Raw genomic sequence first — 24,567 nt, 5'->3', positions numbered from 1 at the left:
CATAACCAGTATTAAAATGTAGTAAAGTAGTTAAGAAGTGATGAGTTTTGAGTTTCTCTTGCCTTCTTTTTTTGTATTTTTTAATTGTGAAGTTATATAATGCAATTCTTAATAAAGACTGCATTTGACAATTGACCCCCAAATTCCTGAACACTTATTCATAAGCCAGAGCCATGACTATCTCTGACACACAATTATAAAAATAACTCAGCCAAAGGAATCCTGCAAATCAGCAGAGGAAAACAAAAGATGCACCACAGGCAACTTTCTGAATATGAGGAAGCACTCAAATCTGCTCTTTATAGGTTATTTAATGGACTCAGTCTCAAATTCAGTAACTCTTTTTGGTATGAAGGAGTAAGATGAAAGCATGTTTTCCAATGTGAAACAGAGCTGCATCTTCTCCACCCTTGCTTCCATCGCTGAGTCCTCTCATGTTTTAGTTATTAAATGCTTCCTATTATTTTTTCCCTTCTCACCCGGTAGACTTGAGACTTTGTCAGAGCAAAATGGCAAGTGCATCTGTATAAACAGTTTTGTAAATACAGATGAAAGGATGCTTACTACAGGGTGGGCCATTAAACAGATGCGCATTGTGCAGGGCTAAAAGGAAGAAAAATATGAACATAAAAAGCAAGTTTGATTTTGTCCACTTCTGATGATTTCCCACAATTCTTTCTAAATGAGCCCCTCGCACTTCAAGTGAGTGACAGAGTTATAGGCTATATAGTTTTTCTTTTGTGTAGACTAGCTAATTCTTAGGGAAGGTGACTGCTGAGTAAGCACTCTGCCTGTTTTTAGATGACCTAACTGGAAATGCTTTAGCCAAATCCATTTTAGTTTCTCAACTTGAAGTCAAATATTTGAGACTGAGAACAGCCGGCCCGGAACTACAAGAGGTAAGCTCAGGGTCTTTTCCCACTGCCCCCAACTGCGCCTTGAGGACATACCAGCTGGCCAATCCCAGAAAAATCTCTGAAGCCTTATGTTTCTGCTGAGGATTTCTTAGAGGGCTCTGGCCAACAAATGACAGTCCCTTGGTTATAAATGGCAGATTTGCTGTGGGAACAGAGCCTTTCCCCAGATAGCCCCCTCCTACCCAGGCACCCCACCTCACTCTGGGAAGACTTTGTGGCCAACTGGCCCCCACTCTGCTTCCCTTCCTCGGCCTCACTGCACTCCTTGGGCCAGCCCTTTGGCACGTTTTCCTGAGCCCACTGTGGAAGAACCCTGTCTCTTTTTCTCAGTGCTCCCTCACACTTACATCCTGCATTTTGTTTGCCCAGGAGTTCATCAGCATGCTCTCCTTACCCATTAATCTTCCAGAAGCTTCTTCAGTCACTTTCTCTTTACCACCGGTCAGTGGCTTTCATAAGAATGGCACCCAAACCATTCGGTCTCCCATGAAGCATGTGTGTTTGATGTGCACATGGTCTCCAGCAAGAAACAACTGGAATCGGGTCGAATTGTGAAAACAAGTGGCTTGATTCCTTACAAAGCTTTCAGAACAAGCATTACTAACTTCCTTTTAAGGCCTCACAAGTGAGCTGGTTTCTTATTTTATCTTCAACTTTCAATTTTCTGATTCACTCCTTGACAGTTCCTAATGATAATTTCTGCTTCTCTTTTTTGGCTAATGAAATAGGCAAGAGGAGGGAAATTGAATGCAGTGCCAGCCAGCCTAACTTCTTCGCAGTACCCGAGTTTCTAAGTTTATTTTCTGCAGTTGGAGGTGGAATTTCAGTACTTTCCATGGCAGCCTGTGAGCCTAGAGTTAAATCGCAGGATGGAGTGTTCTTAGAAATGCTAAAACAATTGTTTTGCTATTCTTTAGCTTCTACATTTTTATCATTTAACATCAACAGAATTAAACTCTAACTTTCTAAATTAAAGTTTCAGGAATGCTTTGAGTGGGGGGGTAATAGGCTAATATTTTCTCATAGATATATTTTATAGGTTATTTTTAAGCACTCCTGGGGCATTTTTAGAGCACTTTTAAATCTTTAATTAATCCACATCTTTGTGGTGGGTCAGTGATGTTACGGATGAGGAATCCAGAAGAGAACCTTATGTGATTAGCCAGTCGTTACACAGTATAACCAAGAATGAAGAACCATGGGACGCACTTTCAGCCTTCTGCTAAGTCCTCAGAACTTCTCTACGACTTCACAGCCTCAGTTGCCCTGGATCTATGCAACAAATATTTTCTTCATCTTTAATGGGCCAATGCATATTTATGCTTATTTTTGTCAAAATGTTGGAAGCCAGTATGTTCTGTGCTGCTGTTTAACAGGAAAGAGATGGTTAATGAAAAAAAAAAAAAAAAAGACTAGCAGCTTGGATTGAAGTACCCATAATACTGAGTTCCATTTCTTATTAGAACACAAGGTTAATTGAAACATTGTTAAAGAATTAAAAGTCTTCTGATTTGAGAAAAGAGTCATTGCTGTCTTACTTCCTTCTTAACTTATAGCCAAGGAAAGAAAACCAATACAATTAAATTTTGGTTGTTTTGGTTTGTTTGCTGATTAGTTTGGTAACAAGATTAATAGAGATGCGCTTTGAGATCAGACTATTTTTCCTGCTCTTTCTTGTTATATAATTATTTGAGAATCTTTTCTTGTGGAAGTTATATAAATAATCCAATTGGCTTAAATAGTGTACATTAGCTGTTAGGACCCATATTTACACAAAATATTTCATTGGTTTCTTATCTCTGCTCACAGTATACCTTTAATTTACATAATGTACCAAAATGATTGGAAGGGATGGATAAGAAGGAGAACACAAGTGATCATATGATTAAAAATCATATTGCTACTGACCTAAGAAAAAAAATGTAGTGCTCATTAAATATTTTCATTTTGGTTAATTTGCTATTATTTTTATTCACTGGCAGTTAAGAATTAAACCAGTATTTTAGAGCATATTCTGAGTCACCATTTATCTGAAACATACTCTCTTATTCCCAGATTTCGTCGCCAGCTTTCTGAACCCTGTAATTCCTTTCCTCCTTTGCCAACAATGCCAAGGGAAGGACGTCCTATGTACCAACGCCAGATGTCTGAGCCAAACATCCCCTTCCCACCACAAGGCTTTAAGCAAGAGTACCACGACCCAGTATATGAACATAACACCATGGTTGGCAGTGCGGCCAGCCAAAGCTTCCCCCCTCCTCTGATGATTAAACAAGAACCCAGAGATTTTGCATATGACTCAGGTAAGCCTGTGCATCTGTGGAATTTCACATACCTCCTTTGTCAATTTATTAGTGCTGTTGTCAGATGGTGTGTTTTTTGGCTATTTTTTAAGTGGGATCTTGCTGATTTTATCCCTTATATGAAACTTTCTCTATAAATGAAGGATTGCAATATGGAACGATTTTGGCATGAGTTGGTGATCAAATAGTGTCTGGACATGAAGCCAGTTCAAAGAAAGTGCAATTTATCCAATTGCGCATATACTCAGCCCAAAAGAATAGCATTGTATTTTTTCTTGATTCTATGCTTTCTTTCTTTCTCTTTCTCTTTCCTTCCTTCCCTCACTCCCTCCCTCCTTCCCTGCCTCTCTCCCTCCTTCCCTCCCCCTCTCTCTCTTTCTTTCTTTCTTTTTCTTTTCTTCCTTTCTCCCTCTCTTCCTCCCTTCCTTCCTTCTTCTCTTCTTTTTTTGCTGCTGCAGTACTATTTAAAAACTTACATTTTTACTATTTAAAGTAAAAAATTACTTTATACTTTTTATAAAGTAATACTCTTCTATATTGACCATTTTTTGTTTATATCTTAAAAAATATTTTTTTCAAAGATTTCAAGGGTCCATAGGTAAGGACAGGCATAGGAAGATGTGGATTTATGTTTCATTCATGGAGCTAAGCTTTGTCTCAGTGAATTAGAAAGACTACAAAGTGTAGTCTGTCAAAGGGAGGAGACCTTCCTGAAAGTAAGGAAGGCTTAAAATCTATTCCAAATGGTATCACCAGATTTGCCAACATTTAATTTTGAGACTTTAGAAGAATTACTTAATTTGTCTCTTGAGTTTTCCTGCTATAAACTGGGAAATCGGAACATAGGCTTTTTACACATCTCAGGTACTTTAGTTCATACAACTGTATGAACTAAAAGATTATGTGTAGGGGTATCATACACTTATAAAATTTTATTTTTAACATTTTTAACCATGTCAATAGATGGTTATAGAAGTGGAAATGCTTGAGAACTATGTGATTTCCTTTTGTCTGGGTATAGAAGTATGAACACTCTTTGTGAAGGAACTGTTGCTCCCTAGAAATAACTGTTGAGTTTTTATATTAGTTCTGCTCAAGGAAAATTAAAAAGAAGCGTGTTTTCAGGTCTTGAGTTTCCAACTTGCATAAAACTATCTGTTTTATTATGAACTGCCCTCTAAGCTTGTCAAGAGGAGCCCTATGACGGAGAAAGTCTCCATCTGGCCTTCCTTTGCTTGCACCCTTCCTTGCCAGGCAAAGAGTTCAAAGGATTAGGGAACTGGCCACTCTGAGGCATGCTTCATCTTCTAGAAAACCACCAGCTCCCACGACTCATGAATTTCCTGCCCAGCTGGCTCTGAGTCCATCCACTTCTGTGGCCTGAAAGGCTTGTCCCAGGCCTTGTTTTCTGAGGGCAAAGCACACTGCTCCTGTGTATCACCAAGCAGAGCTAAGGGGATGAAGCCAGGGCTTGAAGGTGCACCCAAGACCCCCTCAGTGTGATGCAGTGTTGGATTGGGTTGACGAGGACAATCAGAGAGATGGGTGGGCCAGGATTTGAAGACTATATACTGGCTCAATCCTATTCCAGGGCTAATCTTAAGAGATTTCCTTAAATGTTGAATTTGGGACTTCTGAGTTATGGTATATTTTTAAAGACAGAGAAGAGAAAGTATATTTATCATTTTTTCACTGATTTATGATTTAAAAAATGTAAACCTCTGATATGAGGTCCTTATTTGAATTCTTGCCCCAGGGTCTGTCATTTGAGACTATCTTGAAATGTCTCATAGTGGTTTCAGTTTAGAACTTTTTATATGTGTTCATTGATATCCATAATTAAGAATCCTGCAAATCAAGACTTTATTATAGAAAGGATACATTTCCCTCTGTATATTTCAAATCCTATTGACTGATATCCTTATTTCGCAAACCATATTTTAATTTGTGTAGTGTTTTTGAATTCATTAATTTCAAAAACCTATTGGAAATCATATAACTTAGCCCAAATAATCATTCAAAGGAACTCGTATAGAATTTTAAGCTTCTTTGTGTGTTCTGGAAATGTTTTTATATGTACAATACTGAAAAGACTAATGTTAGAACTTTTCCGGATTCTGGGATTTTCTGTACATGTATCTTCTGATGTCTATGTTGCATACAGTGATGTATAGTGTGGTATTGAACCATATTACTTTTCTTGAGGATATGTGAACCATCAGGAAAGAGGTTAACGATTCTAATGAGGGCAGTAATAATGATGGGCTAATGAGGACTGGTTCTCTAAAAGTTAATTGCATTATTTGTGGGCCATACATGCTTCAGATGCTAGAGTTAGGCACTGTGTGACCCTCAAAAAAAAAGCTTTTCTCACTTATAAGCCTCGAGTATGGGCCAGCATCCTATTTTAGGTGTGCAGGACATCTCTTCTAAGTGTGTCATGTGTTTTTCAACTGCTTTGTAAAATTCTATTTAATGTTTGAGGAGTTATTAACTTTTTGGTACTTTCTTCCCTCTAATTATATTTTAAATTCCAAAAGTTGTACAATACCTTTGAATTCTAATTTCAGTATTTCCAACAGGAATTTTTGTTTTGAGTAATTAAATGGTAAACATGGCGCTTTTGGATATGATTTGAAAGAAATAGAGTAATCATTTAACCAGGGCCTATGAAAAATTAATCTGTGGATATCAAAGTGTATTTTGTTGGCCAGCAGATTGCTGCTATGAAATTGACACCCGTATGTCAGATATGCAATCAACAATATGATCTCTAGATATTTGGTTTGCTGTCATTAGATTTTTCGTCCTTACTAAGAGTACATTAAATAACCTCTCAGGAAATCTAATATATTTATCGTGGAATACCTGATTTCTTTCTTTACCTATTGGTGTTGAACAAACAGCACATTAGGAGCTATTTTCCATGTGATTTAAAGACAATACCAAAAATATTTTCTAAGTCAGTTAATCCAGCATCTATAATGCAAAAGCAATCCTTCCAGAAGGCCTCGAGGACTCTTTATTGCTTAATTCAATATACCATAAATGTTGTGACAATAAAAGATGCTTTGTAAGGGAGAAGGCAGCATGATTGTGCTCTAATAAAGCCTGACATTAATTATGACATGAGAAATGGAAGGTTTATTAGTATAATTATAATTACAGGAGTGCAATTTCAACTGCCGAATATTTAAGATAAAAAATTCAAAATATTATGTTAATAGAATAGAAAGTCTTATTTGGGGGATGAGAAAAAAAAAGAAAACTTGGATGAGAAGGTAGAGAGAAGAGAAGAAATATATATTTAAGAAGCCAAGTTGGTGAACCAATGCAGTGTGGTGATGATATTGTGGTTTATATTGCAAAGTCCAGCACAGCATGGCACTGTCATTGCTTCTCCTTTGTAGCCTGCTCCGGCTCCGTAACACAGTACCTGGACTTTTTTGTTTGTTGGTTGGCTTTCCCAAATCCAACATGCTTTTTTATTTTTTGGCTTATGGCCAAGTGACCACATAAAAAGAGTTAAATAAGTGTTGAGTGCTTCATTTGGAGAGCTTTATCCAGAGCTCCTAATGCAGGACCCGGTTTTGTATAGACTCATGGCTGTTTGTCCATGTTTGTGTCTAGGTGTGTGTTTTGTCTTTTGAAATGCCAGTGTGGCAGATATCTTTGATATTTATAACACTGTACTTTATTAGATTGTATGTGTTTGTTGGTATTGTGCTTTATTTTGTTTCATTTTATTTTTTGGTAGTTTAGGATAGTTATTTCAGGGGACCTTAAGAAAACATCTATACAGATAATGTTCTTATACTTCGATCAGGTAATGTTACTGTCAGAAATTCATCTTGAAAACCAGTGAGAGATGCCCAGGGAATGTTTCACACACACACACACACACACACACACACAGATAGATGTTCTAAGTCTAGAACAGACTAGTGGTAAAATAAGTTATGGCTACCAGCAAAAGAAATACTATGCAGACATTGGAAGTCAGCTTCTAAAAAACATTTAATGACATAATGAGACCGAGTTAAAGAAAAAGTAAGGTGGGACTCATGCAAAATAAGACCCAAAACAGAAATAGTGGGTTATAGGTGGCTTCTGTTTTGCCTATGAGGTGCTTTCTGTTTTACCACTTTCTACTCAGAATAAGTATTGTTTAAGACAAATCAACCCATTTAGAGTGGAAAAAGAAGAATGCCCAAAATAATCACATCATTTCTATATAAGTGAAGAAAAATGCTAAGTAAAAGGATGACACTATAGCCTCATTCATTAAAAGCCTAAATGTTAGTCTGTGCTGAGGGCTGCTTTGGAGGCAAGAAGAAAGATCATTGTGTTCACGTTCATTCATCTGGCCACAGAACTTGTGATCTTTCCATTAGTGCTGTGTTCTGTCACACTTTTGGGGTACATCAAAAATCTTAACTTAAGCCGGGCATGGTGGTACATACTTGTAATCCCAGGATTTGGGAGGCTGAAGCAAGAGGGCCAATAATTTGAGGTCAGCCTGGGATACAGAGCAAGACCATCTCAAAAAACAAAGCAAGGCAAAACACAACATAGCACATACGACGAAAAAAGAAAAAGAAAAAAAAACTTAACCTAAGAATTGCTTCTGGGGGATAGTAACATTAATACGTTGTTTTTAGCTTTTGAAGTCTTGTCTGTTATTCTAATCAGTTTAAAAGATGCTTCCCAGCCATGTGGTGGAACAGTTTAATGAAAGAATTGGGATTCAAGAGGGGGAAAGAAAAACTTTCAGGAGCAAGAGGGAGGTGGCTGAGATAAGAACAGAGGGAGAGCGCAGCACTCTGGGGAGGAGGAAGTAGAGAAGAGGAAGTGGAGTCAGACAGGTAGAGCCTGAAAGGTGTTTGTTTCATGAAGAGAATGTTTTGGGAGTTTTTTTGTTTGGTTTAGTTTGGGTTTTTTTTTGCATTTTTAAATTTAGGTCCATGCTCCTCCTGCTACTGCTATGACTTCTGGCAATTGGGAGACATATATTGCTTATCTGGTGGGAAATGTTACCAGTGTTTTCAACTGGATGCAAATAGATGTTTGATAGAATTTTAAATCTTTATATTCATGAAAGCTCTTGAAGATCACCTATTTCAAATTCCTTCTCCACACCCAAGCCTTACAAATAAGTAATGGAGGCTCATGCAAGTTAAGTAACTTAACATCAGTTGCATAAATGTTCTCTGAAACAGTGCAAGCCCACTCCAACCAAGACTTCCAAATGCTGAATTCAGGGCACAGTTCATGTCTTTCTATATAATTGTTCTGGATAAAGGGAAACCCTTTGTAGTGTGTTGCCTACATTATCGACTACTTTGTTTGCTTGGCTGTCTTGTTTTTGGTTTTTTGGGACAGGATTTCCCTTTGTAGCCCAGGGTGGCCTCCAACTCTGAATTCTCATGCCTCAAGCTCTCAAGTGCTGGTATTACAGGTATGCGTCACCCTACCTGGCTGGATTAAATATTTTGTGTGGTTTTTAAAGGCTTATTACATGATCCATGCAGCCATCTGCCTTAAGACTTTATAGCTATGATTTCCTTAATTTGTGGAGGAACTTGTTTCACAATTAGCTGATGTTTCATTTCACTGCCATGAGGTAGGAGAATATAAGATCTCAAATGGCATGAATGGTTATGATGTGTTTGGTTTTCATTTTTAAATTATACCTCTTGCTGGGCATGGAAATGTGTGCCTATAATCCCAGCTACTTTGGAGGTAGAGATGGGAGGATCATGGTTCAAGGTCAGCTAGGGCAAAAGTATAGAACACCATCTCAAAAACAAGCTGAGTAAGGTGGATCTTAGTTGTAATCCCAGCTACTAGGGTGTTGGCAGTAGGAAGATCATGGTCTGAAGTGAAGGATGAAGTAGGCCCAGGCAAAAGTGAGAGAACATCTCTGAGAAACAAACTAAAAGCAAAAGGACTGGGGACATGGCTTGCCTAGGGAGCATGAATCCCCAAGTTCAATTCCCAGTATCACCAAAATTAAATAAAATGAAAAAGTAGAGGTATACCACAGCACTGTTAAAAGTTGAGATTATCAAAGAAGAGTCTTTTATGGGAGCTCTTCCAGAAAGAGCTGCATGATAGGTGGAAGAAAAAGAGGCAAGTTAATGGCCCATGTAGCTACAAATTCTTTATATGCACTTTGAGTTTGTCCAAAGTTCGTTACTGGACTTCACTCCTTCCTTTCATCCCCTTCCTGATAACTTGACGCTTATAATTTAACTACAGCAGGGGCTTTCAATCCAGCCTTTGCAAGCAAGCTAATGAGGTGCTGCACTATCTAAAACAGAGGTAAAAACAGCTGTTTGGAAGGGATAAAAGGTACCCTTTTTATCTTTCATTTTAAATCAATCCATTCTTCATCCTCCAGCAATCATCCCAAGTTCCCCCTATACTTTTTTTTTTTTTGTAGGACTTTGACAAAGGCCAGTAGAAAAAAACTTTTATATTCAAAGAATTACTTTCTGTCCTCAGCATGTAGAAAACATGTGTGGGCAGAGAATGATAAAACAATCACCAAAATATATTTACCTTATGTAAAATATGTTAAAACCAGAATATGTATAATTTTCATCTGTTATAGCTGAAATGTTTCTGGCATTCCCACAGACCCAAGCTGGCACTTTAATGAAGAGACTTCCATTCTTGGTGGAAAAAGATTTGTGTGTTGTGAATGTTATTCTGTGTTTTGCCATGTTGGTGAAAAGTAGTGAAATAATTCCTAATGCTACCTCCAGTAAGCGTCGCTTGGGCTCTGCAAGGTTTTTAATATGGTTTTAATATGAAACTCCTAGGATGAAATCATCAGGTAATAACAGGAACTGTGATTATTTTCTGCATTGGTATAGACACAGAAATAGTATATTTGTATTTATAAATAGCACACAAAATGGCTTATGTATTCGGAATGATTTTCCAGAGCCTCAGTCCACTGACCAAACTTGCAAAACACTGAAGAAAAAAATAACAAAATTCAGAAGGCTAAAATTATTCAGTAACTTATCTCCAAATCATTACTATTGCATTTGTTACCTCTACTACTACAACAGTGTCTCAGAAACTTTTTCATCAAGATGTATTACTTAAAAAATAATTTCTTATCATTTACTTACAGGAGATAGATATTCTAGGGAAATTTGATCTCATATTACTTCCTAGAAAATTCCTTTGCATCCCTTTCAGCTACAATCTCTACATAGTGCAAATTGCTGTCATGTCTTCGTAAAGATGAACTATCATAAATTGACTGTCTGTATTTCAGCGTAGATACTGCACCTGTTTGCCTAATCAACCTATTATAGCTTTTATATACAGCCCCTAATAATTACTAGGTTCTATTCCATATATTATGTTCATCAGACTTTAAGCACATCTAAGAATGGAACTTATACAGCATATTAAGATTTTTTTTAAATATGAAAGATTGCATCTGAAAATACTCAGATTCATCTCATCATTTTTGCTTATGTATCTTTGAACCATTTTAAAAAGTAATTCCTACAAGAATAGTGAATATTTCTTAAAGCTTTGAAGGAAGTATGGTTAGTTAAAACTTAATAATTCAATGCTGCTAATGAGAAATGACGTAAAAACATTCAGCGTATGTTCACTCTTCAGTGGCTTTGTTCTTCTCCAAATTTGTCTCCTGGATGATGAGTTAGAATTCATCTCTTCACCCACCTTGGTCAAGTGTTTCAATTTTGAGCTCCAAGAAACTGCCATACCTTTGTCCCTACCATTTTATTCACTAAACTTTACAAGTTAAATATTAAATTATCATAATGCTGTGGCAGGCAGTACGTCACAGGTTTGCAACCACAGACTGGGCTGTTTCCATGTTTTTCCTCTTCCGTTCTATAGGCATGGTAATGCTGCCACAATCCATCCTTCAGGGATATACAGGGACTGATGACTGCAACTGTTTTCCACATGGTTTCAGGTCACTGGAAAACAGATATGTTTTTTTCCTTCCAGAGTCAAAGAGCAAGTTGTAAATGTCTACAAAAACCTATGATATAATATTTATAAAACACTGTTCAGTTTAGAACTGATCCTTCTCATGTCATTCCCATAACTGCTCATACGTAGCTTTTTTTCTGTAGAATCTCTAGATATTTTTAAGCATTACCGTCTTTGGTAATATCCAGTCTAGTGAGGATTATGGTTCTGTGAAATTTGGCTTTTTGTGCCTGAGATGTAACACTCCCAACCACCAAGCCTTTTCCATTATAAAGCATCATTTGCTAAAGGCCACATTTTTTGTTTTTCTGCCATGTGTCAGCTCATTTTTTCCTCTCCTAACTATAAAACTATTGCTTAAAGAAATCCAAGTGGAGAATCACTTGGAAATCACTTAAAGAATGAGCTATTGATCCTTTGGAAAATGTTAACAATCCTATCTGTTTCTTCTAGCATCTAAAGATAATTTTCTTTTACTGAGCCAGTGATTTGTGGACTAGTAGATCTGATTTTTTAGGTGCTTCAATTGTGAAACGTGACAATGATGTCTTCCCAATTGATTTTGTTATGATAATAGAGGTCATGGATTGAACTCACAGTTTGACTTTGCTTTCTGTTGCTTAGCATGTCACATACGGGTCTTCCCCATTCATTTCTAAGTTAAAATAAAAATCTCCCAAACCAGTGCTCTGGTCCACTATATCAGTTTTTTTCTAAGAAATGCGTCAATATGCTCTAAATCTACAGTTACAGTAAGTGGCATTGGCGAGTGATTTGATTTGAGAATTGAGACCATAGTCTGGATTTACTCTTTATGCATTAACACAGGTCAAATGGACAGGGACTGCATTTTAAGTCAGTAATGGAAGGCTGAAGGCTGTCTTAAACCAATCATATCAGTTTTACCCATGACTGATTGATCCCTAGGGGCAGAGCCCTGCAAGCATTTCTCTTCCATGAATGGATTCTATAGAGCCTGGAGTTTCATTCATAAAATGGAGACTGAAAGGAAACACACACACATGCACAAACGCACACACGTACAGTCTCACTCTCTGGAATGTCCATTTATACAGAGCTGACGGGTGCTGCTGCTTTTGCTAGTTGACTGGAAGCAATGATTAATGCTCATTGGTCCTGCTTGTGTGTAACCCGACACCATTTATGGCCTTCCAGTGCTCCTAATGTATGGTGAATAAGAAGACAACATTCTCAAATCAGAAACATAAACAGGAACCGGAGGGTCTGAATTCCATTCAAATATGTCATTTTCAGCCCCACAGTGTTTGTCTAACTTGGATTTTACAGGCAGGAAAAGGGGAAGGAAAGGATAATCTACTTATTACTTGTACTAGCATGAAAAAGGGGAAAAAGAAGGAGGTGAAGTATACTTTTTTTAATGTGTTTCTTATAGTTTCTTTTCAAATGAAACAGCCAGGCAACTCAGACCTACAGTTGCTTACTGCCATTGGGTACAATGAACACACAACTGTTTTTATAAGTGGAACTGTTGTGAAATTAAATGAGACCATTTAAAAACTATTTGAGTATCTCTGTGTATTTGTTTGTGTGTTTCAGGAATGGAACAAAAGAGGGAAGAAAATATAACTTATTTTTTAAAGCCTGTGCAGGTATTTGAGCATATGTTTTTGGTTTAGAATATCGTTGTAAATTTTTTTATGCTTCTAGTATTTCTGTACTTATGTGAGCTAACTGTTTAATACGTAAAAGGAAGAGCGAAGTATTTTGTTTCATAAAATGTTTTCATCTGGCATACAAATAACTTGAAATAATTTTTCAGCAATTTTTCAGGCTAAATAGATGCCTATTGTTTTCATTGTTTGTGTTTGTGTGAGTTTGTGTCTTTGTATGTATCTGTGCGAGTGTGTGGTTTCTACTGAATTGTTTCTAATACAGTCTGGATAATTTTACAAGGATAGGTAATTCGGAGAGAATATGAAAAGCATCAAAAAACAAAACATAACAGAGAAAAACAATGAGCATGTGTCATTGAAATTTATTTTACTTTTCTTGTTTACTTAGAAAAATGATTTTGAACTCTTCATTCTGGTGACTCTTCAGTGTGTCAGTCCCTACAGGTCCTGCTTCAACTGCACAATCTGTTTTTTAAATTTATTCTTGTATTAAATAATAAAACCACCCACTGTTTATAAAATTGTAAATATTATATTAAATCCTGGGCCTGACATCTATTTACTGTTTGTGAAATATGGAGCATTCATTGTAACTTTTGTTCTCAGTGTCTTTACTTATAAAAAGAGGCTGATAACTCCCATCTCATAGTGTTTTTGTAAGGATTAAATATGGTTGTATTTGTAAAGTTCCTGATATGGCGTCTGGAATGTATTAGGGGTTCAGACAATAGCAAAGGATTTTTGTTGGCCTTGTTCTATCTTGACTTCTACAGATTTCTTCTTTAATAAGATATTATTATTTCCATTAATTGAAAATACACTATTTGGGATTAAAGAAGTAGAATAAATTACTTGAATGTTGTAGTGATCCAAGGAGAGATCACCAAGAGGACAAAGCTGTCCGTGATGTGTTCATTTCAAATCATGTGGATTGAAATCGAGGATAACTGGGCTTCAGGATTGAAGCTCAGCATTAAATCCTTCACTTCAGAAGTTTGTTGTGGTCCAGTGTAATAACCGATGGCATTCTTTCTCATGTTTTCTTTTAACCCTCTGTTAACTTTTAGGAGTATGGTAATATCTAATGATTTGTCAAGGTCACAATTATGCTTATATTTCTGTCATTTCAACTTTATTTTTAATTCTAGCTTAACAAAATCATCATTGCCTTGAAAACTGTAAAACCTTGAGTCTAATGATTATATCACTAATTTTGTTTGGAGCTATTTATTTTTTGTGTGGGATACTATTAAGAAAAACCCTGATGCTTATAAAGGAAACAGGTAATATTATATACTATTATTTGACACTATGCAGCTTTTGTGTTTCAAAAATATTTTAATTCATTTAGCTGTATTACTTTTTCCTTCTTTCCACCTTCCTTAGATTTTGCAAACACTATGATAGGCTTATAGAGACTGACATAATTCTCTCTCTGTTCTCAAAATCTATCAACAATAGATGCAGTACATCTAGGCTTTGGTGAAGAAATGTCTCTGTAGATTTGACATTATTATATTCACAGTTTACTGGTAACCCTAAAGAGAAAGATCACATCTAAGTGCGAATGAGGTAATATTAAATTCATCACTCCTTTCCTAAGACTTATTCATTGCCAGCTTTCCTACCACTTTCTTAAGGATTCAATTACCAAGATGTTATATTGAAAGTTTTGCAATTGACAACAAATAGGTCTCATAATACTTGACTGTTTGCCTTGCATTTGTTTTCTTTTTCACATGAATTTAGGCATACTAGTACAGGGACTTAATTTGGAGTTAGTAACTTTAAGATTTGTTCTACAATAGGATGACATTATATGTGTAAAGAAAACCTACTTTCCACTAGCATCCCTTTTAGGAAAACTTGGTTGACTATACTAAAGCTATTCATGTGTTGAATGTAAAAGCATAGTAAATAGATGGTGTGGATGTTCTGCATTTGTATTTAAACGTGTCTTCATAAAGCTGATGTTATTTATGTACTCTCAAAAACCTTTAAATTTTAGCTAGGCTTAGTGGCTCCTACCTGTAATTCTAGCACTAGGAAGGCTGAGGCAAGAGAATAGAGGCTGGCCATGGCTACCGTGACTTAAAAACAAAACAAAACAAATGAAATCAACTTTGAATTTTAAACATAATCTGTGAAATTTCCAGGAAATGAGAAGAAGCAAACAAACAAACCAGTAAAGTACAAACTCCAGGAGAGAGAAAACATTGGCAGGATAATGTCATAATATTCATCTTTCTTGAATGAGATCGGTATAATTAATTCTTGATTCATCTTAGTATGTCTTTACATAATAGACGTTTTCAAAAAATTTGTTGAATAGTTAAAAAAAGTCTTGTTGAAACTCCTAAGTGTGCATTGAAGTACAACCCACACACACATAAACACACCTTTAAAAAAATACATAATAATTTTAGATGTATGTTTTACAAAACACGTTTTGGCGGTTTCAAGTTTTCTCCTCTTATCCATATCCAATGGACAAGTTTATGTGAACTTGATTTGTCACATTTTCTCTACAAATGAAAGCAAAACCACATAAAACACGCCTATTTTACTGAGTTTACTCTAAGACATTTGAACGCTTAAGTTATACACCTAATTATTTCTACAGGAATTTAACCAGAAGCATCAAATAAAAGAAACTTGTTCCCCCACCCACCTTGCTCAGAGTTTACAATACGAAACAAATACAGGTTTGCACACTATTTGATAACAAAAGCCATTTCAGCTACCTCTGTAGAGATGGCAAATCTTTTCTCCCTGCTTGGGCCTGATGTAGCTTTTAGAAAATTAGACAAATGATGCCCTAAAGGGGAATTTTCATTCTGTTCAACTGGGCAGCAAATATGCAAATTCAGGGGAGTGCCTAGCAGAATTACATGTGCAAATTCAAAACGGCACTTTGTGGTCAAACCTTTGGTAAAGCTTCCCAAATTAGCATTGTATTTCCCAGCACAGTTTAAAATACAAGTCAAGAAACTAAGAAAACAACTTTTATTTTTTCTTTTGGTGGGGGGAGTTTCTTGAATCCATGCCTTAATTTGAAGAGGATTTTAAGAATGTTATTACAGGCAGAGACTAATCAAATTAGGTAGCTTGGAGTGTTAGTTTATTTTAATACTTCTTAACATCACCTTCTTTGACCAGTGGATTAAAATAACAACAGTGCATTGCTGCTTTGAATTTTTGCAGCATATTAGATCAGCTTTCATCACCACGAACTCATCTGTAACAAATTATAGTCAGTTTAATTTCTGCAAACTGATTTGGTCAGTATAATATCATGTTATAGAACTCTTTGATCCATAAGTTTCTAAATAAATAAAAATCTTGTGTCCTAAACTTAATTTACATAATTCAGTTTGTAGACTGAATTTGAACCCTTTTGTGCCAATTCCTGAGTAACAAATGTCAAGGGGATAGCATTATGAAAAAGAGACTTGAAGACTATCCTCAAGTATTTAAAAAACCTAATGGCGACTCTGGCTTAAATCTTAGAAATCGTAAATTGATAATGAATGTGGATGAATATATTTTAAATATCATAGATTAATAGGCTTGTGAGGAACATTCCAGGATAAATACACTAATGAACAACAAATTAGCCAGCTCCTATAATTTAAGAATAGCAAATTAAGATACACAAGAAATTTATTTGGCTATATAATTAATTCCTAGTTTTCAGTAGTATGATTCATTCACTTTGTTTAAATACTTACAAGGATCACTTAAAAATAGATTCTGTTAATAGTAAGTACCATAAGTTAAATCTGTACTGTACTCAGGGTCTTTGGGATATGTGACACATGGTCTTTCTAACAACCCCTTAAGGATATTAATATTATTCCCATTTTAAAGATAAGGAGTTGAGAGTTAGAGATGTTATGTAACTAACAAAATGCCGTGAAATGTTAGATCTGAGACTCAAAACTAGATGTATTGCAGGAAACATGCTGTTTTGTAATCACTGTGCTATACTAGTGATCCTGAAATTATAATTCAGTGGCACCCAGTAGGATAGCAGCGTGAACTTCTGTTTTAGTCCTTTTTCCATAGGTCAGGCTACAGTTTATTTTTGTTGTTGAGTTTGTAAGTTTCACTCCATGACAAAGCAATATCTGCACTCCCTGCCACAAAACATTTGCCTTTGAAGTCACCGCTTAGCGAGTTTGGATCTTAGTTGAGCATTTAGCAAAAGTTTAAATGTAATGTCAAACTTTGTTGGTTGGATTTTTTATTAGATAAGGTAGAAATGAAAGCAGCAGGCAATTTAATTAGCAGTAATTTTTCTGGGCAAGTCATTACTTTGATGAACTTCAGAGCAATGTTTATGGCTCCTAATTAACCATGTTAGTCATTTGATTGAATAATCACTTTGGAAATGTTTCTACAATTTGATTAGAGTCTGACCCACTCTGATAGTCATAAATTAACTGATATCACTTTAGGATAACATGACTTTAGTTACTTTATGGGAATAAACCTCTTGGCCATATTTTTCAGGCTTCTCTGGACAATATAAAGGACACAATTTTAAGGATAGGCTAGGTTTAAATAATGCTAGCCAAGAGTTTCAATGTTAGAGCTAGATGCTAATTTTATTTACCATAGCCTAGAAGAAATCATAGTAGGAATTGATAGAAACACAATTATATTCCCACAAATGTATTCTTTTTTCTAAATTGTCATTCACAAGTTGGACCTTTGCAAATAGAACAAAGATTTTGGCTTTAGTCTTTTTACAGGTCATTAATTTATTATGAATTTTAAATCAGTATATTTTACATTTCACAGATGAATAGCTAGAATTTTTGAAGAGTGTTGAAGAGTAAGTACAGTAATAAATAAATGAGATATTTCAATAGATACATGAGTCTTAGTGAAATTGCACATTGACTCTTTGGTGTAAAATATGTAGTTTTCTGGAGTTATGCTAACTTCTTCCGATGCTAGACCACTTTTATGAGGTGTTCCTTCAGGTTTGAATAATACAGTTCTCAGAAATGTTTGTATTTCTCTTCTCCTTTTCTCCCTCTCTGGGAAGGAAAGACTGCATTTAGTCACACTTCCATGTAATAGAGTTTAGCCTATATGTTTTACTCTAGCTGCCTCCAGAGCCAGCCAGCTGTTTTTACAGCCGACCTCCAGGTGTGCAGCAGTCAGTAAAAGTATTTTGCGTCAGGGTGTCAACCTGGTACAACAAAATGCTCGCCTCTGAGCAGCTGCGTTGCTGATGGCAGTCATTAACACTGTCCCTTCTAGGCCCAGCTGCTTTGAGGGACCTTATGCCTTGCAATAAATCAGAATAACATTAAAAATTAATTTGAAGGTCATTAGTTAAGAAGTTGGAAAAAAATGGATTGCTAACTATTTGGCAACCCAAAAGATCAACCCTATTATAAATATTGGTATCAGGCCTTTTGTAGAGTCAGAATTATATACTACATAATACCTTTTATAAAAAAAAAGGCATATTGTAATAAAATGTTTGATAATAAATTCTAAAGTATCTTCAATTTGTAAGCTATCAATTCCTACACACTTTTATTTTATTTCTGCCAGGGTATTGATTGAACCCAGGGCCTCACACATGTTCTGCAGTCACTGCTATGGAGCTACACCACTAGCCCACTGCATATTTTAAGTGTTGTTAGTATTTTGTATTACCAGTAAGATAGTTGGGGGCTCAGCCTTTTTGCAACCTTTCCCCTATGGGGGCTTTTCTTCTCTTTTTCTCCTCTTTGCTTAATAAACCTCTGTTCTTTCACTCAAAAAAAAAAAAAAGACATTTTTGATTAAAAGCACATAAGTCAAACTTTTTTCTATGACAAAAAATCCCTCATATTTTGGTTGACATTCATCACAAGACCAAAGTATAAAATATAATCATTTATCACTGTGCAAATTAAAAAAAAATCATATTGACTTTAAAAATGGAAAATTCTAGACCAATTAATAACTACCATTGGGTCAAATAAATAGTGTCAGTTGTCTGTTGAAACAATAGAGTGTGTGTATAGATAGTTATAAAGAGATAGAGTCTTTAGATTTAAATTCATTTAAATGTTCATTGCCTTAAGGGTTATGTGTTTACTACAAGGTGTGGAAGGACATATTTTTGTATTAAATGGCACAATTGCCACACTTATTTTGGAATTTTGAAACTTTTGGGTATGTGCTTAAGCAAATGTTAATAATATACACAGATGACAGAACTGACTTGATCACATACGTTTAGACATTTCTGTAGAACCTATACTTCCTATCTGAAGGCCTGGCCCTGGACTTGTAGGATCTGAACTCTATGGGGAATCTTCTTTAAGATAAAGAAAATAAAAACTAGCTACAAAATTAGGAAGGGACTCTTAGAAAAGTGAAGGGTCCCAGAATTCAAGTTTCATCAGCTTTACCATGAATCTACCTTTAGTTATGTGAATGAATCCCTGTATTCAAAGTCAAGAAAATTGAGGACTGTAATTGAATTTAGAGAACATCTGAACCAACCTTTTATTTTATAGAAGCATATGGTTTATGCTAATGGCTTATCAAAAAGAATCTAGCTTAAATGATAGTGAATGAAGGGTTTGAATTTTAATTTTTTTTGTCTCCCTATCCATATTTATTTTCTTTTTCTCACATCTGAACTACCAAGCATGTTCAATCGTCATCCTTGTGATTCAGGTTGAGCCATCAAACCACATCTGTTATTCAGTGATAAATACTTTGATCATGTAGGCCAAACCTCACTCTTAGGGTAATAAGTGATGTGAAATTGTTACATTTCTGTTTTGTGTTCATGGGTTTTGAATATGACCTATGTTCTTAACAAAATGAAAACCAATCATCTTTCTTATGAGAAAAAAGTAGCAATTGCCTTAAAAGGCTAAGGTAATTTAAGGGATTTAAATATTTTATCTTTCTGTAGTAATTTCTGTTTAGTGTACAAGAAATCAACTATGAATGAGCATTTTGTTGATTTTGTACTTTGTATCTAGAATGCCATGCTTGGTAAAGAGAATCGGCGCTCACTTATTCTTCCATTTCTTGTGTCGGCCCTGTCTAAAATGTTAACTACATGTTGACAAACTCCTCTCGTGGGGACTCTTGTCATTTCTATAACTTTTCTACCTATGTGCACCATCTGTTGATAACAGTGCTCTTTCTGTACACACACGGTTTTGACGCGTGTTCTTTCCTCTTTCAGAAGTGCCTAGCTGCCACTCCATTTATATGAGGCAAGAAGGCTTCCTGGCTCATCCCAGCAGAGCAGAAGTTAAGTTCTCTATTTTCTAAATCCCATGTAATAACTTTCAAAATAATCACACACTCCAAATATGGAACCACTTAATTAGTCATTAGATTCTTTGGGATAATTCATTGATGTTCTCAAAACCATTATTTTAAAACTTCCTTTTTAAAGTAAAAGAATGATTATTCAGGCCCTGATAGCTTTTATTTGATTGTTAACATGAGTCATGTGTATACAAACAGCTGAAAATGGATTTCTATGTTCCTTTTTGCAAACAAGTACATTCTTTTAAAGTAAACATGTGCTTTACAGATTAACCCACTGTACTGCATTTTACTGAAATATATCTTCAAATAATATTCAGTTTTGTTTTTACAAACCTAAGTCATAGTTTTAAAGTTAAACACAGTAGATTCAAATGTTCTCACCTTTACCTGTGCTAGATTTTATACATTCAGATAAATAATTGTTAAGAATGGGAATGAGTAAGACGCTTATAGAAGGAGTTTTGATTGCTAGTATGTTTGTGGTAACTGTGGTGGGAAAGCTTTGCTTTAATGGATATTGACATCTATAAAGCACTAGGCAAAAATGATTTCATCTGGATATTGTCTCTACTACAAGATTTCTGGAAATTTGCACATGGTTCTTGACCTAAACCTCAATGTTTTTTCAGTAAAATTGACTTAGATGCATCCTTATAGGTTAGGTTATTTTATATGAATAATATTAATAGAAGTTTAAAGGATAGTACATTTGGTAAATCTAAAATATCTGAGACCCAAAGGTTTGCACAAATGCAATGTAATTACCATGGTGGATGTTTTGTTAGTATTATGAACTCACCATAGAAACCAATACATAGGAAATAAAACTAGCTGAACTATATGAAATTTCTTCCTGGTAATTCAAAATGACAATTAGATTAAGGCCCACAGTCAAGTATATTTGGGAGAGAAAATGCTTAAATAGCCATCAATTTATTCTGCTTTTTTTTTTTTTTTGTGGACTTAGTCATGTTACAGCAAAAAAGGAAAAGTTTCCCCCTCCCTTTACCTTTTATCTTAGCTTTTAATTTTTTCAGGTGGTACTAGGGTTGGAACTCAGAGTCCCTGTGCTTGCTAGGTAAGCACTCTACTACTTGAGCCATGTTCCCCACCCTATCGTGGCTATTAAAGATGACAAGTTTAGTCTACACAGATATTTCTATAAGGAAGTAAGAGAGTAAAGTAAGTCTGTTTTCAAGCATGAGGGAAAAGGCAACACTTTGATATCCCTCTCTTCTCATTGAATAATGAAACTAAGAAGCAATTGGAAAAGGGGATGATAAATTCTAAGGCCTAGACTTACCAATATTTGTGTGAGGTCGATGCTTATGTCAGAAATACTATAAACAACTAATATTTACTCACTGTGTGCTAGGCACCATTCTAAACTTGACTACGTTAAGTGATTTACTCCTTGCAAAAGCCAGGTAAGGTGTTCAGGTGGCGTTACTGTGTCATCCCATTTTAAGGATGAGCCAAAGAGCATTAAATAATACATCCACGGCCACAGGGCTGAAAGGTGGTAGAATCAATTTTCCACCACAATTTTTGTGTTAATGTTTATATTGTAAAGTGCTCGTGTACTACATTTCATGTTCTATCATGAATAAATATATCCCATTTCCCTCTACAGGATGTATGTTTGAAAAAGGCCCCAGGCAATTTTATGATGACACCTGTGTTGTTCCAGAGAAATTTGATGGTAGGTTTCTCACTGCATTTCAAGTTTTGATTTTTGTAAGAGAATGAAGAGATCACCTGCCTGCTTCTAAAAACAGTTGACATCCTTACGTAAAGATTCCTATGCATATCACTTATCATGCACTTAATTCTTTCTGAACTTGATTTACTACAATCCCTTTTCCATCCTCCAGTAAGAACCCTTTTTCTTTGCTCTACAAGAGAGACCATTTTTGGAGATACAGCCAGAGTATCTTTCTTCCTGAGCTTTGTGGAGAGTGAGAGGGGTCTTTCCATTGTCCTGCTGTGCACATGCAGCTTGTTATTTGAGATTTATTGAAAGCTGATCCTGTAATTAACAAAGCAGAGCAGAAAGCATGCTACTATGGATGCACTGATGACTAATGCAGCCTCTTTCTTTTATTGTTCTTGAAAAGATGCATTATGGAGCACAGGAACAATATAACTGCCCATTTAGTTAGTGATTGTTAGTCCCTGTTCCCATCCCCCTACCCCTCACCTCCCAGGAACATGTACATTACTAATGTAGCGTTCTTTATAATTGCTCTAAAAAGTAGTTAGGAAAGCATTATCTTTTTAATATCACTTGCTTTTGCAAGGAAAAGTTCCCAGATATTAGAAAAAGAGCATCAAATTAGATAGAATCTTCTTTTGTTGACAAGGGTGGCAAAAGTCAGCATTTATGAGGAAGCTTGGGTAAAAAAGTGAACAGTTAATTCGTTTAGTGGTTCTTCAGAGTGGTCTCCATGTTTCCTGCTTTGATTGTTAAACAGGAAGCGAGCGGGGGCCCTCTGATTAGCTGATTGCTCCAACTTTAGGGATCATGGCTGTAATGATTTGGGAGCTCTCAGAGTTTTTAATTGTCATTATTTAAACAGCAAAGTACATGCTCAGATTGCTTTTCAATCTCTAATTAGTTACTTGAAGACTACTCTGTGCTTCCAAGCTTCTTGCTCTGTTTAATATCCTTATACTTTTCAGAAAGTATGGCAAGTCTTGGGAAAATCTGTTTCTTTAGCTTCCCTTAAAATTGGTAAATTTATTCAAGGTCCCAAAGTTGAAACCCCAACGGGCATCGTTTTTTTTTTTGCCTTTATTCTACAATAGATGGTTTAAGCTTTGTTTCAAAGGTGTGATCTGTGCTATTTGACCCTGTTAGCAGGGCATCACTATTCTTAAAATAAGGCTTTTTTGTTTTACATGAGACAATGCTTAAAACTTATACTTGTTGGATTGGTGTTCCTTAGGTTCATTCATTTATGGCGAGCCTCATATTCTAAGTAATGTTAAAATTAGTAACGACAAGTCAAGAGGAAAAATATCTTAAAACTATATGTAAGAATAATCTATAGGCCTTAACATTAGTTACACTAATGTTATGTCAAGAGAACTAGCTGTCTTGATTACTTATTCCCTTTAACTTTTAAATACTTTCCAATTTTACACTAAGAAAACATTTTTGAAAGATAGTATTTGTCTTACATTTTATTAGTCATGGAGAACAAGAAGAAAGAAAAACAAGGGGTCTTTTTTTTATGGTATATGGTCAGTGCAAATCAGTCACATTTATAGGCAGAGGCACCCCAGAAACTATAAAATTTAACAGTATTTCACTCTGTCTGCATAATTGCTCAGTTACCTCCATGAAAAAATTTGTAAATCTCAGATGGAAAAACTGGTATAAATAAAACTGTCACTGAAATCATTATGAAGGTACACTCTTGTATTATCTAGTTAAGAACCAAATGACAATGATTTTTAGCAGCTATTAACAGAATAATTTTATATTTTGGTTTAGTTTTTTAAAGTGTTGCCCTTTCTATAATTATTCCAAGAATTATATTTCTTTCTACTGACCACAGGAAAATTTTAGAAAGCTTATTACTTTTTTAAAAAAGTAATTCACACATCTGCTTGGATATATTCTGTCTGAATTGTTTTCTTAGTGAGGAAGAGAGATACATGCATTAATGATATACTTGCCTGGACCTAGATACTCAATCCCCAGTGTCATCAATTCCACATATTTTTGAGATGGTTGGCTGGAGATAGAAGTTAATAATCAGTGATCATGACAATATTTTGTTTTTTCTTATTTTGTAAAGCCTAGATAACTGATAAGATTTATAAGTAGAAGCATTTCAGTGTGAGAGCACCTTTATTGCTATTTAAATAGATTTTTATATCTTTTTCTATGAATACCAAATAAGGACAGCACAACTAAATTTTTCTTAAAAATACAGATTTTTAAAATAGAAACTCCGCGTATACTTTCTTAATTGAACGTTCAGGAAAAGAATAGCAAACTAAATTCAGATGAGTAAAATACAAACAAGAGGTTAAAAAAGTGAGAGAGAATTTTTATTTGTTGCTAGTTGAAAAAGTGGTAGCCTCCCCCAACCCCTTCATGAAAGAATATGAAGGTGTAGAAGAAAGATGGCATGATGATAATGCAGGATGCCCTGAATTTCCTATGAAAGTTTCCTAATTTATACAAGGTACAGATAAATTAACTCAGAGTTTATGATATTATTACATTTGCTTTGAAATATATTCATGAAAATTCTCAATAGTTTATCATGTGTAGGTCAATAAAGTATTTGCAAATTACAGTTTGCAGAATTTAATTTGTAGAAATAAAATACCCAGAGATTAAAGTTGATTGTTCCCTCTTCTGTGGTGCCTAGAACA

At 35.3% G+C, this 24,567-nt stretch overlaps 1 protein-coding gene across 5 annotated transcripts in view; it reads left to right on the top strand.

The window, feature by feature from the left end:
- Window positions 1-24,567, top strand: part of Etv1 (ETS variant transcription factor 1) — a 90,364-nt gene that overhangs the window by 53,031 nt on the left and 12,766 nt on the right. For all 5 annotated transcript variants that reach the window (XM_074065055.1, XM_074065054.1, XM_074065053.1 and 2 more), the window contains 3 exons: window positions 2,973-3,220; window positions 20,084-20,152; window positions 21,809-21,877. In XM_074065055.1, the coding sequence (XP_073921156.1) occupies window positions 2,973-3,220; window positions 20,084-20,152; window positions 21,809-21,877 (386 nt within the window). The remainder of the gene's footprint in view (window positions 1-2,972; window positions 3,221-20,083; window positions 20,153-21,808; window positions 21,878-24,567) is intronic.

This window comes from Castor canadensis, chromosome 2, assembly GCF_047511655.1.
Source record: "Castor canadensis chromosome 2, mCasCan1.hap1v2, whole genome shotgun sequence".
Taxonomy (NCBI): domain Eukaryota; kingdom Metazoa; phylum Chordata; class Mammalia; order Rodentia; family Castoridae; genus Castor; species Castor canadensis.
The sequence above is the reverse complement of the archived record's forward strand: the minus strand, read 5'-3'. Positions and strand labels throughout refer to the sequence as shown.